Source organism: Crocodylus porosus, unplaced genomic scaffold (genome assembly GCF_001723895.1).
Source record: "Crocodylus porosus isolate Cpor-Errol unplaced genomic scaffold, CroPor_comp1, whole genome shotgun sequence".
Classification (NCBI taxonomy): Eukaryota; Metazoa; Chordata; order Crocodylia; family Crocodylidae; genus Crocodylus; species Crocodylus porosus.
In genome coordinates this window covers 9,984,938-10,001,301 of record NW_017728931.1, presented here as the reverse complement: position 1 = coordinate 10,001,301, position 16,364 = coordinate 9,984,938, and the positions used below count along the sequence as shown (strand labels likewise).

The 16,364-nt window shown below is 42.1% G+C and overlaps 1 protein-coding gene across 7 annotated transcripts in view; it reads left to right on the top strand.

The window, feature by feature from the left end:
• TSPAN11 (tetraspanin 11) overlaps positions 1–16,364 on the top strand; it is a 199,937-nt gene that overhangs the window by 7,852 nt on the left and 175,721 nt on the right. For all 7 annotated transcript variants that reach the window (XM_019544191.1, XM_019544189.1, XM_019544190.1 and 4 more), the window contains exon 2: positions 3,820–3,916. In XM_019544191.1, the coding sequence (XP_019399736.1) occupies positions 3,830–3,916 (87 nt within the window). In that variant the 5' untranslated portion in view covers positions 3,820–3,829. The remainder of the gene's footprint in view (positions 1–3,819; positions 3,917–16,364) is intronic.

The window sequence follows — 16,364 nt, the reverse complement described above, 5'->3', positions numbered from 1 at the left end:
AGCTGACTTCCTGCCCTTTGGGCAGGGGGCTGGACTCAATGATCTTCCGAGGTCCCTTCCAGCCCTAATGTCTATGAAATCTATCAAATAGATAGAAAAAAGTGTTGCATTTATTTGGAATAAATTACTGCAGGGACTGAAGTTTTCTCTTTATAGAAAATGTTTACCTCTATGGAAGAGTAATGAAGCGTATTGAGAACTGCTAGGGGAATATATCATTAGCAACTACAGTGATAACCAAGGGTTTTAATTTTCATTTGCCACAGATCAGTTGGAATATTGAGGTGTCAAATGATGGAAAATTAATGCATTATATTAAATTAGTAGAAGATCAGTTTTTATATCCATTTAAGTAAATGACAACTGTAGAGAGTAACATTTTTAGATATTTTCACCTGATAAGAGAATATACTGGAACTGTGCAGTTCAAAGCATCCAGCAACTTTAACCTCAATTTTTCCATCTGTAAACTGGTAGAGATTTGAGGGCTTGTAGTAAGATGACGTTATTTCCCAGTTATTGTCAGTAACATTTTTGGGAGGGGAGGGGGGGCAGGGTTAAGGCTAAATTCTGCTTTTGGGAACACCTATGCAACTCTGTTTTCAGGTTTTTCCCTCTGTGACACACTTGTACATGATTTTTCAAAGAGATCTTATAAAACTTGTAACATGAGTTCTTGGACCCAATGAAGTCATCAACAGAAATCCCATTGACAAGAGCTTATTTATGGCTTTTAAGGCCAGAAGGGACCATATGCTTACCTTTTTTGACCTCCTGTATAAAATAGGCTATAGAACTTTGCTTAGTAATTCTTGCAGCAGGTTGAAGTTCTAATTAGTTGCACAGGTGTAACTGGCTGAAGCTTACTAAACAGTTTTGTTGGTGCACAAAAGCTACAGCATCATCCAGGCTCTGTTCTCAATTGTGTGGGCTCTGCAAGGAGAACAAGAATAAAAAGTTGTAAAAACTTATTTTTGTCTTCTGAAGTAAATAGAACTGACTCTGAATATACGCAGGGACCAGATCTGTTGAGTAGGAAGGTGCAAGTTTTACATAGTCACTTTCAGAATAGAACTTACCACATTCCATATAGTTATCCTATTTTTGCTTACCTACATTAATACTTGATTCCACTACTTTAGTGAAATGTCCATTCTAGCTGTTCTCTTGTTAAAAGAAGTGGCTCTGTACATTTGTATTGACATACATTTCTCCTTAATATAAATCCTTATATTCTCTGCTCCCTGGTCATTGTCCTCATCAGCAAGTTCAATTAAAAATAACTTTTTGAGAGTTTAACTTCTTTCATCCTGTCAACATGTAATAGTCATTCTCCCTCAAAAGTAACTATTCCCACTTTCCTACAGTTTTATCCAATGTATAAATCCTTCTTTTACATCTCTCAAATTATTTGGCTTGTGATTATTATCTGTCTTTTATTTTGGATCCCAGAAATGGAGACTGTCTTTCACAATCATTCAAACTGGAGGTGTGTAATATGATGGCCTATCAGTATGAGAACAATACCCTTTGATTTATCTATTACGCTTTTCTTGGTAGCCCTCCTTACTGCTAATATGCACTGGAACAAAGTCTATCGATTTTTTTCCCCCCAGGGATCACTGCTTGGCCCATGCTTTTTAACATCATTATCAATGACTTGGATGACGGGGTGGAAAGCACAGTGATTAAGTTTGCAGATGACACTAAGCTGTGGAGAAATGTGGGCACATCTGACACTAGGGTGAGCATCCAGGATGACCCTGACAGACTGGTCCTATGGACTGAACATAATCGGATAGGGGCAAGTGCCAGGTCCTTCATCTGGGAAGGAAGAGCCTTCATTACAGCTATATGATGGGTGGTGATCTGGCACTGCCAGACCTGGGGGTAACAATCAACCAGAAGATGAATATGAATCAACACTGTGATGAAGTCGCCAGCAGGGCAAATAGAACTTTGGCGTGTATCAACCAGTGTGTTGTGGACAGATCCAGAGAGGTGCTCTTCTCCTCTATTTGGCATTGATGAGGCCACAGCTGGAGTACTGTGTCCAGTTCAGGGCACCACAGTTCAGGAAGGATGTGGATAAGCTCAAAAGGGTACAGAGAAGGGCCACCCATATGATTAGGGGCCTGGAGGATAGGCCCTATAAGGAGAGGCTCCGGGAACTGGGTTTGTTCAATCTGAGCAAGAGAAGACTGAGAAGTGACTTGATAGCTGCCTACAATATGCCAAGGGTGAACACCAAGATCTAGGGAAGCAACCCTTCAGAAAGGCATCCCCAGGGAGGACAAGTACCAATGGGCACAATTTAATTGAGGAAAAATTTAGGTTGGACACTAGGAAAAACTTCTTGTCTGTAAGGGTAACTAGAATCTGGAACACGCTCCAAGCAGAGGTGGTGCAGGTCAGTTTGGGCCCACCAGCTGGATTCAGCCTACAGAGGAACCTTGTCTATCCAGCCCATGGGGCAAAAAGTTTGAGCACCACTAACCTGATCAATCCCATGAAATTTTAACTGCTTTTTTCAACTTGGTAGCTCTGGGAAAGTTAAAGATTTTTGCCTCTTTTGTATTTTTGCTTGAATTGTTAACAGTTGTCTTATAGCTCATCAAATTAAACAAAGACCATCCTTTTTTGCTTTCTGCCTATTAGTCAGACCCCACCCTATTTTAATAATTTACTACCTGACCCATGGGTTAATATGCAGCAAAGTTTCATGTGAAACTCTCATGTGCATTTTCAGACAGCTTTCATTATTGGAGAAAAAAAAAAATTTCTTTTACCATTTATAGCCAAAGTCAGCTTCTTTAAATTAAGCCTTTTGACATTGCCAAAACCAGACTAATCTCCCCAGTTTCTCATGTCCTATCTCATTTCAGAGTAGAGTTCTTTCTTTCTTTGTTTTTGTTGTTGGTTTTGGGGGGGGAGGGGAGAGTTGGGTTTTTTTGCACATTTGGTTCAAACTGCATCATGAGTTCCAGAGAGATTCAGTTTTAAAATTGCCTTTAAAATCGATCATTTATTTTTAGTAAACCCTCCCAAAAATATGCTTGTTTTTTGACTTGAGAGATTCTTGAGATGAGATGAATCAATGTGAAGATTGGCACAGCCAGATTTAGCTTTCTATTGGGGAAGGAGGGAAAAGGCAATGTTCTGGTCGGTTTATAAAGTTTAAACTTCTCTCAATATTTTGAAATGTTAACATTTTTGAGAACTCTGAAATACATTTTCATGGTAAGTTGATGGGTTTGATTGGTTCTTTGATCCCTAACTGCATTATAGCAAAGTTTGTACCTGGAAATTTTGAACAAAAGGAAGCAGTACATTTAAGATGGGATGAAAATTGGGCAGGGTGGCATTTTAGAGATTGGTTCAGTACACTTGTAGAGATGGAGCTGGATTGTTTTTCTTCTTGGCTACTGTCAACAAAAATTAGTGACGTCGAATAGTTGTGGTTCAAATAGGTACCCTTGTTTGCTGTGGGGAGTTTACATAGGTCATAGGAGGCAGGAACTGAGGACAGTGGGGGACACTGAGGACATGTATTTGCTTGCAGAATGATTTTGTGAGTTGGTAATGTTTGAAACATTAAAAGAACCCTGTTGAGAGTTTGACTCTAATTTGCAGTGCTGGAAGTTCTTATTTGCAAATTAGAACATATTTGTTACAGAAATCACTGAAAAATAAGTAGGGACCTCCACAGTGCCACTTTTAGCTGCTTTTCAATGTTCCAAGACATATCCTCCTCTTCTAAAGAAAATCAAATTGTTTGAAAATACCTGTGAATATTTTACCTTATATATTTTCTCCTAGGGACTCAACAATGTCCCATTACAGCAAAGCTGAACAAGATGACTGGCTGACGATATATCTGAAGTATTTGTTGTTCGTGTTTAATTTCTTCTTCTGGGTAAGTCTTCTTGGTAATTCTATGACATAAAATTGCTATAAAGTTACTACCTTTTCCAATGAGAATATAGCTGTTTTGCTCTTCATAGGGGTGACTGTGGAGTGATAAGAGGGCATGGAGCCTGGCAGAGGTCCCACCAACATGCTCAGTAATGCTGTATAACTAACTCCATTAAGGTTTGACATGAGCTAGGTAGGGGAGGTGTTTATGGTGTGGTAACAGTGTTTCTTTAATTCATAAGCCCATCTCTATTCAGCAAAGCATTTAAACGTGTTTAACTTCAGGCTGAAGTGACGCTCCATGTATAAGTTCCTTGCACCGTGGTTGTTTCCAGTGGAATGTACACTTGCCAAAAAAAAAAAAAAAGGTCTTGATTACACTGGGAGGTTTGTGCACTGTGAGCTAGGGTGGGAATTTCCAGTGGTTTGGTGCCTTGTCACACATTCACTTGCAACAGTTGCAAAACATTCAAGTGTGGTAACCTATTGAAGTCAGTACATTTTAGGAGATAACCCCCTCCTGAAATGGAACACTTTGCAGTGTTATGACAGCAGGTGCTGAACTGCTTGAATGTGCATCTGCTCACATTTTAACTGTACTGAGGGTGAAGTTGCACATTATACTTAGATCACACTAAAAGCACATAAGATGCAAGTGACTGCATGTTCATGTTCATTTACTTGTGTTAAGTGCCCCCTGAGCATCTCAAAATTAAGCCACTTCAGGTGAGAATTAACTTTGAGCTGTGCAACCTAGCTCATGTTAAGGTAACTTAAATTTGCTCCGCAGAGTTAAAACATGCAATTTGCAGTCCTCCAGCATCCCAGGATGCACCATTCCTAGACCTTCACACCAGCCCTCCTCCCAAGAGCAGGGATGGAGCCCAAGTGTCCTGGCTTCTGGCCACACCCCTGTTTACTAGCTCTCTAGTGGCAAGTCACATCTGTGCAGGCAAGAAATGGCATTAACCCTTAATGTGAGACTGCTCACAGCATGTTCTCACTTTAACACCACTTTACATTCTGCAGATTTAGTGTGGTCAAAGTGTAACATGTAATTTCATCCTAAGTATTCTTGTGACACTACTTTTAGGGCTTTGTTACATGTTACTCTTAGGCTTTGCTAAATATGCGTAGTGTTATGTAGTATTACAAGTTAGAATGTTCTGTGAAAAGTTACATGTTAAAGATTGACGGTCTCTGACCTGCCCAGCCCCAGTGGCAGGGTGTTGCTGCCCAGCACTGCCTGGCTACCCTTTGCAGTGCTGATGGCAGCCAGCAGGGGCTGTAGCTTGGCCTCCAGTCATAGCAAGTCAGTCATGGTGAAGCTTGACATGCGAACTGGGGCTCCCCAGCCACTGGGGCTCCCCAGCCACGCTGCCTCTGCACTGGGCACCACTGCCTTGTCCTTGGTCTGGCCCTTGGTGCCCTCCTCCCAGTCTGTCATGCTGCCTGGCAGCACCCACCACCACTACTGCCCAGAGGTGGCTTTTTATCTAACTGCCCTCGCCAACCAGCTACAATCAGTTCTGGGTAGGGCTGCAAGGTGGGGAGGTAAGGGAGGGGAAGGGATGGGCCCTGCTGCCCAGCTCCTGGGATTAGTTGCCACTGAAATCCCGCTGATGGCTCCTGCCAGGTGTAACCTGAGCAGTACTCCAAGATATACTCCTTCTCCAATTGAAGGGATCAAAGCAGTGCACAAGCACTGTGGGAAGTGAAGGTACCCTCCTTCCCCTATAGAGCAGAACTAGATCACCAATGGGGACTTAACCATATACCTTCTAATGAGAAGACAGTAGTTGGAACATAACATGTATAAACCAGGGGGTGTAGGGGACACAACAATGCCCCGAGGGGGCAGGATTCAGTAAAGGTTAGGTATTTACATTTGTAGATATATTCATCTGGTTGACAAAAGACAGGTTTAACCAAATATAAAACACAAACAGCAGAACAAACAATACTGATTGGCAAAATATAAAATGCACAAAATATAAAATGTCAAATAACAAGAAATGTAGGGCCTAGGTACCTGGAGAGGGGAAACACAATGACCCCTTTCCACTGCAACAAGAATTTCTCCCTGTCACATCATTCACTGCAACTCAACCCAGCTGACACTTGAACTATGATCTCCCATGTAGTAGGCAGAAACTCTGTCACACAGCCACCAGTACTGGCACTGCTCTAAGCTGCTAGGGTTTTTGACCTTCCAGGGGCCTGGCTTCACACTGAGTTTCCTGGCCCCTTGCTGGAGGAGCTGGAAGCAGAGCTGGGAACCTCTCAGGTCACTGCTCTGCTTCTTGCTGGAGCTGGGGAACCTTTCCTGCTGGCTGCAGTGTCTTGTAGGGGGATCCTGGAGCCCAGCAGGGAGCCTCTTCTGCTGGCCACATGCTGTGCTGCTGAGGGTCCGACTGCTGCCTGCAGGTCCCACTCCTTCAGGCTCTTCTGGGCAACTGCTCCCGCTCCACTGGCCCAGCTCTTTGAAACTCCTTCCTTAAGGTCCCTCACTGGTCTCCCCTGAGTCAGCTGTGCTGCCCCTTGTATCCCCGTCTGGGTGACCTGAGGGGCCAATCAGGGGACATGGAAGGTGAGTCTCTGGGGACTGATTGGTGAAGAAAAGGAATCCCAAGCCCTCCAATCATTTCTTACCCTTTCAAAACCCCTGGGCCAAATCACCACCAGCTAGCCCGTCACACAGGTATAAGCGGTGGGGTGGGGTGGGGTGGGGTGGGGTGAGATGAGATGAGATAGGGCAGTGCAGGGTGTGCGTGTGCATGTGTGTGGGGTGCCCCCGACCATGGCACTCTGGGCAGTTTCCCATGCTGTTCACCTGTAAACCTGGCTCTGCACCTAATACATTGTTGTAGTTAATCTCAAGAGTTGTTTGAACTTTACAATCTTGTTTTGATCTGTTTGGCTTTAAATTGGAATTGGTAGTTCTAGAAGTAAAATCTTTGGAAAAAAGACGTTAAAAAGCTACATGAAAAAACTAATGAGCTGCAAATTACTTCTTATAGTTTGAAGACTATTGGGTATGCTAATATATAACAATGTACACCACAAGAAAGAAGAGGTTTGTGAAGACCATACTCAGGCTCCTAGTATTAGAATGATTGATTTGTTAGAAAGTTTAAACAATTTGGAGATTCATATTAAGTTCCTGCTTGTTTCTGGGAACAATATCGGAGCATGCGTTTGAACCCTCATTGCAGATTGTTAATTTATTTCACGACATACTGTATTTTTTTCATGACATTCTGTTCAAACTTTGCAATTCTAAGTCAGTTTTATGTCTTACCTATGTAACAAATCTTGCATAAATAATTCATAGGAAGAGGGAAAGGTGCTTTAACCAACATATAAGACACCCCAGATAAAAGGTCATGTTTGAAAGGGGCTACACACAATTGAAGAAAACAGCTACGCATAAGAATCTGTCCTTGCATTAGCTTGTTTTGTATGCATGCTTGTTACTGCAGAATTTAAACTGCAGATAGAAAGAGACATCCTCTTCTACTGCAATGATGAGTAAACCTTTCTGGGTCTCTCCTGAATATTGAAATCAAAATAGCTAGTGACAAAAGCTTAGATGGGCTAAAAACAATCTTGTAATCTATAATTTTTTATTTCAATAGTAATACTGGTCTTTGAGCTAGTTCAGCATTGAACTCAACCTTGTTTATAAGCTAGTGTGGTCAGTGTTGCTTCTCCTGTAGCATGGTTTGCTTTGTGCTGTTTTAAGATCTTATCGCTAGGGTTTACACTGGATTTCCCTGAGTATTTTTGGAAATATGCGTAGAGAAACCTTATTTTTTGCTGCGTGTCTTTTCCTTCCTTCCTTTCTTTTCAGCTTCTCTTATCACCAATTTTCTAGTTTAATTGCAGATTGACTGGATGCTCTATGCTACCTCTACTCCCTTTGGCAAGTACTTACTGATCTGGGTAAAACCCTTGAAGACACTGGACAACTTAAGTGACAAATCCTTCCTAGAATAAGTAAAGGAATGCCTCATTGACCCCTGGAGGTCTGATGAGGCCCTCTCAGCCTACCTGGGGGGCCTACCTTGCTTGCATGGATTTCCCTCTCCTTTATAAAGGTATGGGGAGAGGAGTTGGCCCTGTACAAGTGTGGAACTCCATGGAGCAGGAGGAGATGGGCAACTCCCAGGTTGAAGCAAGGCCAAAGTCAATGTTTAGTCCTTTTCTGTGGATAGATACCAGATGTGTTAAGATTCAGTAGCTGGATTCAATCACATGTACTTTTGGGTAGCAGCTGGTCACTATACTTAGCTCTGAGTCTATCAAATATACCCCACCCCCCCATGTCAACATCTGGTATTGAATGTCTTTCTTGGGTAGGTGGACCCTGTGGTCCACCCACCTATTCCCTGAACCAGGACTTCAGCCCTCTTAGGTATTTAGTTGTTTAGAGTAATTTCTTCCTAGGGTCCACCAGCCTGTGGTAACTCTGGGTTCCTACTCACTCCCTCAGGGACAACATGGCTAGATTAAAGGGATTGTGAACTTAGGAAAGGAATTTCTTATATGCCTGCTTTTACAGAGTCCTAATTCTGTGGCACACAGTAGACCTTTGAACATAATCCTCCTCAACCCTTGTCAATGCTTCATTTGAGTCTTGTACCCAGGTACCCTGTTCTGGTCTGTCTTGCTTCAGGCCTTGCAATGTCTTCTTTGTTTGAAGAAAAATCCCCCACCCCCTTTTAAAAAAAACTCTGACCTTTTTTGATCAGGTGATTGAACGGAAAAACAGTCTTCCTCCCACCTATTCATCACACTTTCCTCATACATGTTTTGTCCATTCAAAATTAAAGGCTGCTGGTGGTGGAAACCCTATTCCTACAGCAGGGGAGAGGAGTTAAGTGGTAATGGCCATTAATTACTTTTAAGTCTTAGGTGGAGCTAGTCAGGATGTCAGATCCTGGCTCCAAATTGCCCTCGTTAGCAATCATAAAGCGTCCCATAAAACCAAAATGGAGCTCATAAGTGAACACAAATGTATACCTCATGCTCTCATATCAGCATATGCCATTGGAACATTAGGGAACCTGGCATAGCACAATACCATGCAGCGAGACAATAAGATGCTACAGGTAGGGTGGATAAAAATCAACAATTTTTTAAAATAAAAACCCCAGATTTTTTAATCAGATTTTTTTGATTTATTTGTTTTTAAATTGTTGTTGTTAAGATGCTTTTAAAAAATAAACCTATATAAAGATATTTTAATTTAATATAAGTTAAAGCTCAAAGATATTATAATGGAATAGGGATTATAACTTCTAATTATATACTATTTGAGGCAATATATTCATGTAACCTTTCTAGAAAAGTTTTATCAATAGGTCACAACAGGCCATGGACTATATTAGGGGCCCAATGTTATGGGGTTCCCCGAGGCTCCTTTACAGATTAGTAAAGATTAAAGAAATCCACTCTACACAATAGAACTCAGTGCTAAGTCTAGAAGACACCATTAAGCATCTGTGTAATGCTTAGTTTCAGTTTATACAACAAACTCTCCTTTCCATTTTGTTGAGAACACACACTTCATTGACTTGGTTCAGTCATGACCAGGATACAGTCCACCCAGCGGAGCAGATGTACCAGGCAAATTGCTAGATAAAGTGTATGAGAGAGATATTGAACAGTGTTCAAAAAGTCTATGGGGGAAAATTGTTAATCTGAGTCTTGCTGGGTGGAGCAATGTCCACAATGATCCAGTAGCGTGTACTTGTATGATAACAGACGAAGGGATTTATCTACCTTACAGAAACAATTGATACATCAGGAAATACACACGCCGCAGAATACTTACAAGAAGTAGCAGTAAAAGCTATAACAAACTGAAAAAAAATCATATGTCTCGTACACTGCTGTAAATGCATCAAAGATGAGAACAGAGGTGTAGGTTGTAGCCGTGTTGGTCTAAGGACACAGGCAGACAAGGTTCTTTGGGTGAATCTGATATCTTTTATTAGATCAACTAAATAGTTGGAGAGCAATTTTTAAGCAAGCTTTCGGGTTCAAAAACCCTTCGTCAGGCTAAGGAAGTTTCAGGAGTTGATGTGTGCTCTTCCTGGATGGAATGAAAAGTAAAAAAGCCAGAGGCTGTGCTGGTATGCGTACAAGACAGGCAGTCCGTGAAAATGTAGATTGAGGAGTCAATGGGTGAGAGACAGGCTGGGTGGGGTGGAGAAAAGGGGGATGAATTGTGGAGAAGTACCTGATATCTTCTCAAAGATGAGAAGAAATCTAGAAGAAAGTGAAGAAAGCCCCAAGCTAATAACATATGGCTGCAGTATTCATTTGATGCATCTCTTAGCCAAAGACCGTGCTGTAGAAATAAAGACTGATGTAAAATTTGAAGAATACTTCTGTAATAACTGCTTTGCAGCAGTAGCTGCTCTGAAGAAAGCAGAAGGAACCAAACTAACTCTGCCATAAGACGTGTGATGGAACTCAGTAGTGGACCTGTTTTGAGTGATATATTGAGAACTGGCCTAATCTGATGACAATTTGTGAACAAAATTGTGACAAAAAAATGGAACTGTCACAGCCAAAGTTCTCAACATTAGGGTAAAGAGTAGTGTAGAGAGTATGCTGACTACCCTGAAGCATTTTTCCATAGCCTTGAACAAAGTGCAAGGATATTGCTGTTTTATTTCTGATGCTGTTGAAATTTGGAAGGAACTGAGTGAGACCTTGAAAAGAGAAATACACAATAACAAAGTTAAATTACAGGCATTAAAAAAACAAATGGAACAAGCACTATCTCCAACTCATTTTCTTGCCAATATTCTCAATACCAAGGTCAATCCTTAACTGCTGAAGAAGAGGAAGTAGCTATAACATGGGCATCCAGTAATCATCCTTCCATAATACCAACTACAGTAAAAGCTTTGTTATCCGGCACCCACAGGGAATGGAGGGCGCTGGATAACAAAATATGCCGGATAACTGAGCGGCCCGAACAGGCATCTTTGCCTGTTCAGGCTGCTATTTGTCCCGTTGCGTCTGGGGTGTTGCCACCCCTCCTGCCATGTTGCTGCCCCTCCTGCTGCATCGTGGGCCCCATGGGCCCTGAGGAACAGGGAGGGGGGATCCGTGCAGCCTGCTATGTCCCCAGGCCATGGGGGCTTGGCAGAGCAGGCTGCTTTCCCTTGGGCCATGGGGGCTCTGCAAAACCGGAAGTGCCACAGTGGCCACTTCCGGTTTCCATTTTCCCTTACAAGCTAGCATGCCAGTTAACAGAGCATGCCGGCTTGTAAGGTGCCGCTTAACACAGCTTTTGCTGTATAATAAATTTCAGGGCTATGGGTGAACCATTCAAGAAATATATGTTTGCTGATGAGGTTTTAAAGAAAGTCACACCAGTGAACTGGTGGAAGTCACTTAAGCACTTGGATCCATCAGAGACTATGGAAGGCTGCAGAAGGGGGGAATCCATGGGCTCCTCTTCTAAAAGGGAAAATCCGTGTTTTCTCTGATAAAAATGAGAAATCCGTGGCTTTCTCTGTTTTTCCATGGGAAATAGAAAACCCGGATCCCTGGTGATAATCCAGCTTTTAACAGCAGTAGCCTCTTCTGCAGGTGTAGAAAGACTATTTTCTTCCTTTGGACTAATTCATTTTAAATTGAGAAATTCATTGGGAACTGAAAAAGCAGGACAGCTTATCCTTTTTTTCCAGTCTATGAATAAACAGGGAGAGGAAGGTAAAGACTGAGTTTGCTGCATAACCCTGTATTTTAAGTTTCTCATGCTGACCTGGCTGAAATAATCTACTTAATTTTTGTTAAAAACACATTTAACATTTATAACTAAAATAGTTAAAAATTTAAAAATGCATATGCTTATTTTGTTAAATTAATTATAAATGTTGTTGAAGAAAAATATCCAAAATACATAAGCTTGTTGTTTTAGTTAAATAAAAGAATTTAAATACTGTTGTTTTTGGCAATGGTTGTTGTCCTCCTAATACAGTGTGGCAGAAATATCTCCCAAATATCCATGATTAATCTAGTGAGTTGGAGATGGTTCACTTCCTGATGATGACTTCACAAGTATCCGCTTCAGTTAGCTTTGGAAAATAAAATAACCAAATCATAATTCAGTTTTCTGATGTAGCTGCTAAATTAATATGAAAAAATATCAAAATCACTGCTTTAAACTGTATAGTGTGTACCTCCTAAAAATGAATCCGACATCTATGTTGGAGTTGTGAATAATATGTATTAAGGTTATATCAAACAACAAGAATGCACTTTTTGTAGAAAACAGTGATTAAATCGAGGATTCCTGACCAGTGATTTTAAATCATGATTTAAATCAATTTGATTTCAATCAAATCCTCCCTGGCTACAGGGAAATGTTTTCCTGTGCTAAGACACCTTTGCTGTTTCTAGAGAACATTAGTTAGTTTTCGAAAACCTGTAACTTGTTACACATTGCAGGCCAAGTATATAAATGTGGTGTTTGTCACTTTACCTCTCTTCCATATTGAGAGAAGGATAGAACAACAGAATGTGACACAGTCTTGGAGTTATGCCAGAAATTAATTTGTCCAGTTGGCTCCATTTTTTACTAATCTGCACTAATGTTGTTATGAATTTGTATTGCTGCTTAGTTGAGAGACCCCGACCAAATCTGAATGCCATTGCATTAAGTAGTGTACAAATGCTTAGTCAGGTGCATTTACACATGTGCTTTAATGCACAGTAGCTTATTTTACTGCATGTTAAAGTGTCAAAAAACATGCAGTTATGCTAATATGCAGTAAAATAGGCTACTGCACATTATTAATTGTCACTTTAAAACTGTGAGCATTCGTTACTGTGCGTGAAGGCGGCCTAATGCACATTTCTTTAGTGCCTTACCTTGGAGGTAGTAAATTTAATGTGCATTCGAAAAAGCACCTTGATGCACATGTAGGAGCACCCAGTAATGAATAACCCTAATCTCAAAGAGTTTACAATATAACTAAACAAGAGAAGGTGAGAAGACATGCAGTAGATAAGCCCTAGAGCAGGGAATAAAGCCCCCAAGTTCCAGTTCATTACTCTGTGCTTTAGGCTAAACAGCTTTTCAGTAATATTATATTCTTAGCTCTGTATTCCCCAGAAATCAAATCTGGAAGTCTTATAGTTAATTCTAACTTTTAATTGATGGAAGTTTTTCCTCAGCGGAAAGCAAAATAAGGACCTCAAGTTCTGGCCTGTTGCATTCTTAAATAAAGCCAGTTTACTCTAGTGGATTGCTCTTGAATAGATTGTTTGAAATTGTGAACTGTGAAAGAGTTGGCAACGATGGTGACTTAGTGATATTTTAAATGCGTTTTGCTTTTTTAAAAGCACTGCTAAAATAAATTTGATATTGATTTTCCACAGAGTGGTGGACTTGACTCATTACTGAGGCTTTTTACTTGGCACCCAGTGGATTTTAAGAGCAGAAATTTTGAAATCAAAAGATTAAAAAAAAAAAAGAGGGGGGGAAGGCAGAGGGAAAGGAGGAGAACTGATTTTTTTATAAATCTAGCAGGAATTTTAACAATTCAGTCTGTTCAGTGTTCAGCATGTGCAACAGCTGACTGAATTAATGAATGAATAAGCTGGTTTTGAAAAGCATTTTTTAATTTCAACTGTTTGCATTTTTTTAGGTACTCAGCTTGGGACCCATAGACCTGATTTTCCAGAAGGACTGAGCACCCAAAGCTACTCTGGCCTTTATTTGGAATTGTGGGTGCTCAGTCCTGAAAATCAGGCTTTGTGTGGAACACCCCAAATGAGCTGAATTCTTTGAAAGATGTTTTGTCTTATCTTCATTTTGCAGGTGAAGAAGCGATGCTCTCTTTGTAAAGTACTTTGAAGCCATATGAGAAAAAATTATTTTTAGGTTGCTTTGTCCTTCTTTCAGGTTTGTTTGGTACATTACACTTGCTCAGATTGTAACCCAAAATTATACTAATGACAAAGTCAGTTTCTTTTCATTGGGGTAGTTTATTGCTAAGGGTATTGGGGAGTTATACACTTATTAGAGACCATTAACTCATTAGAAATTGCATTACCCTACCATACACACACTCACTCATATATACATTCTTGCAGATGACACACTTACATAATCAGTCCCAAGGGCGTTGTAGATAGGGATGGCCAGTCCCTGTCTGTTGATCGAGTGGGGTTTCTGACCTGGTATGCGTAAGCACAGGCTCTGGTGGTGAGGCAGGTTCTTCCCCCCCATCATCCTTTCTCTGGCCCCTTTTTATACAGTTTGTTGCTGGGCAAAGTTTCTCAAACCCTTTCTCCAAGGCAGGCGCTGTTTGGTTGTCATGTAGAAAGATTTCCCTTATCTAGCCAGCCTGAACTGGTCTTCCTGCCAAGGATGTTGCACAGGCATTTGGCCTTCAACACTCTGCTTCTAGTTGCTGACAAAACAACTTCTCGTTTCTTAGCTGTTGCATTTTTTTCATGTCATCTGCTTCTTCTTTGTTAGTCATGTACACCACATTTATATACTCTATTGCTTACTTGACCTAATAGTGGTACATTTTCTAACCTACTGGCTACAATATTGCCTGAGGAAGACAAGACGTGAGTTCTCTATGTGCAAATATGAGGTGGGTGATGGCAACTTGCACTAGTCCATTGCCATTAGGCTCTTTGAAATTTCTTTTGTGACTGTGGCTCACAGGTGGTTCCTCGGATTAGGGGTGTGTGAAGCAGGCAGTATTCGATTTGGATTCGGCTCAGTTCAGGGGTCAGTGATTGGATTCACTGATTCAGATCGCTGTCCTGATTCAATTCGGCTGAATCTTGATTCTGATTCAGCGAATCAGCAATTTGGCCATAGACCCAGCTTTATATGTTTTTTCTACGCATCTCAAGGTACCAGGCATGGCTCATGAATGGTGAGATGGTGGGGCAGTTGGAGCATCCTACCATCTCAGCATTCATGAGATGTACCTGGTACCTTGAGGTACATAGAAAAAACATAAAAGCCCTGTCTATGGCCGAATCGTTGAATCTGTCCAAATTGAAGTGGAGGCTTCTGACTCAATTCAGAGAGATTAATGGGTCTCCTGATATAATTTGGATTTGGAGATTCAGCTGCCGAATTGGGCTGAATCTCCTCTGAATCGAATCAGCGATCGAAGCATCACACTGCCCTACCTTGGCGAGCTACAGCTGCCTTCTATCAGAGTACCCATGTTTACACTCCATGGGCATGTCCACACATGCAGGCATGTGCACTTGCAGCAGCTCAAATAGAACTGGTGCAAATTTGAGCCGGGGCTGTATGCCTCAAAGCATGTGCCTGGACGTGCACTTTGGTGTGGTATAAGTTGTGCCACTTGAGGCAAAATAACCCTGCCTGGCTCTTCCCGGATCTGCAGCCAGGGGGGAGATAGAGCCTGGGGCCAGCACCTGTGCTTGCTCCAGCAGTGTGAAAAGCTGCCCTGTCTTGACCCCATCAGTATAAAAACTACCCTGGCAACTAGCTCAGGGCTACTTGCTCTCAGGAACTTCTAGGGGTCCACCGGCTCCTTGGATGCCTTTGAGGACTGGTGGGTATGGCCTGGGGGTTCTGCCTGGTGTCCCCCTCAGGTGCATTTATTTTCACATTTTGACCTTTGACCCGCACAACACTCCTATCCTGTTTTATTCATTAGTTGTTCCAGGAATTTAATTATATCGCTCACTCATCAGCCCCACACAGGGTGACTAGTTAGCCAGGTGGCCCTTAGGGCCCACGGTCTGAGTGTTACAAACAGACAGGCACTTCTGGGGCCTGGCCAGTTGGTACCTGTGGATACTACCCCTTCTGCCAGTCAGACTGCTGAAGCAGCCCTAAGAGTTCCCTGCATCCTGTACCCACTGCAGCAGTCTGGCAGTGGGGGCTGCTGCCTGACTGTGAACTGCTGTGCACCTGCCAGACCTGGATGGGGACTACATGGCCAGTAGAGGCATGTGAACCTCTGGGCCTGCTGCCAGTGGGCTCTGGCTGCAGAGTTGGCTTCAGTGTGGCACTACTGCTATGTGTGCCCTGTATGACCATCTGGGCAGCTGAAAGAAGAAGTTCCCAGCCTGGTGGCCTGCTTTGAACTGTGATAGCATGTCCTCCTGGCCCCAACTGGCTAGGAGGTCAGCCACCTCCAGCTGGGTCCAAGGTGCCAGCTCTGAGCAGGCTTCTCTGCCTGGGTCCTGCCAGTTGCCTCCATAGCAGGAAGTGTGGTGTTCCCTGTTTGAAAACTGAAGAATCTCTGATAAAAAAAAATCCCAAAGTCACTCTGTAAAATATTCTGAAATCCATGTTCCTCCACAGTTAAAACAAAAGCCTATATAGAGAGCCAGAGAGTGGATGGGGCCTGGTGGGGCCACGATCGGCAGGGGAAGGTGGGGGGTGAGGCAGTGATCAGGATGGTTTGGGG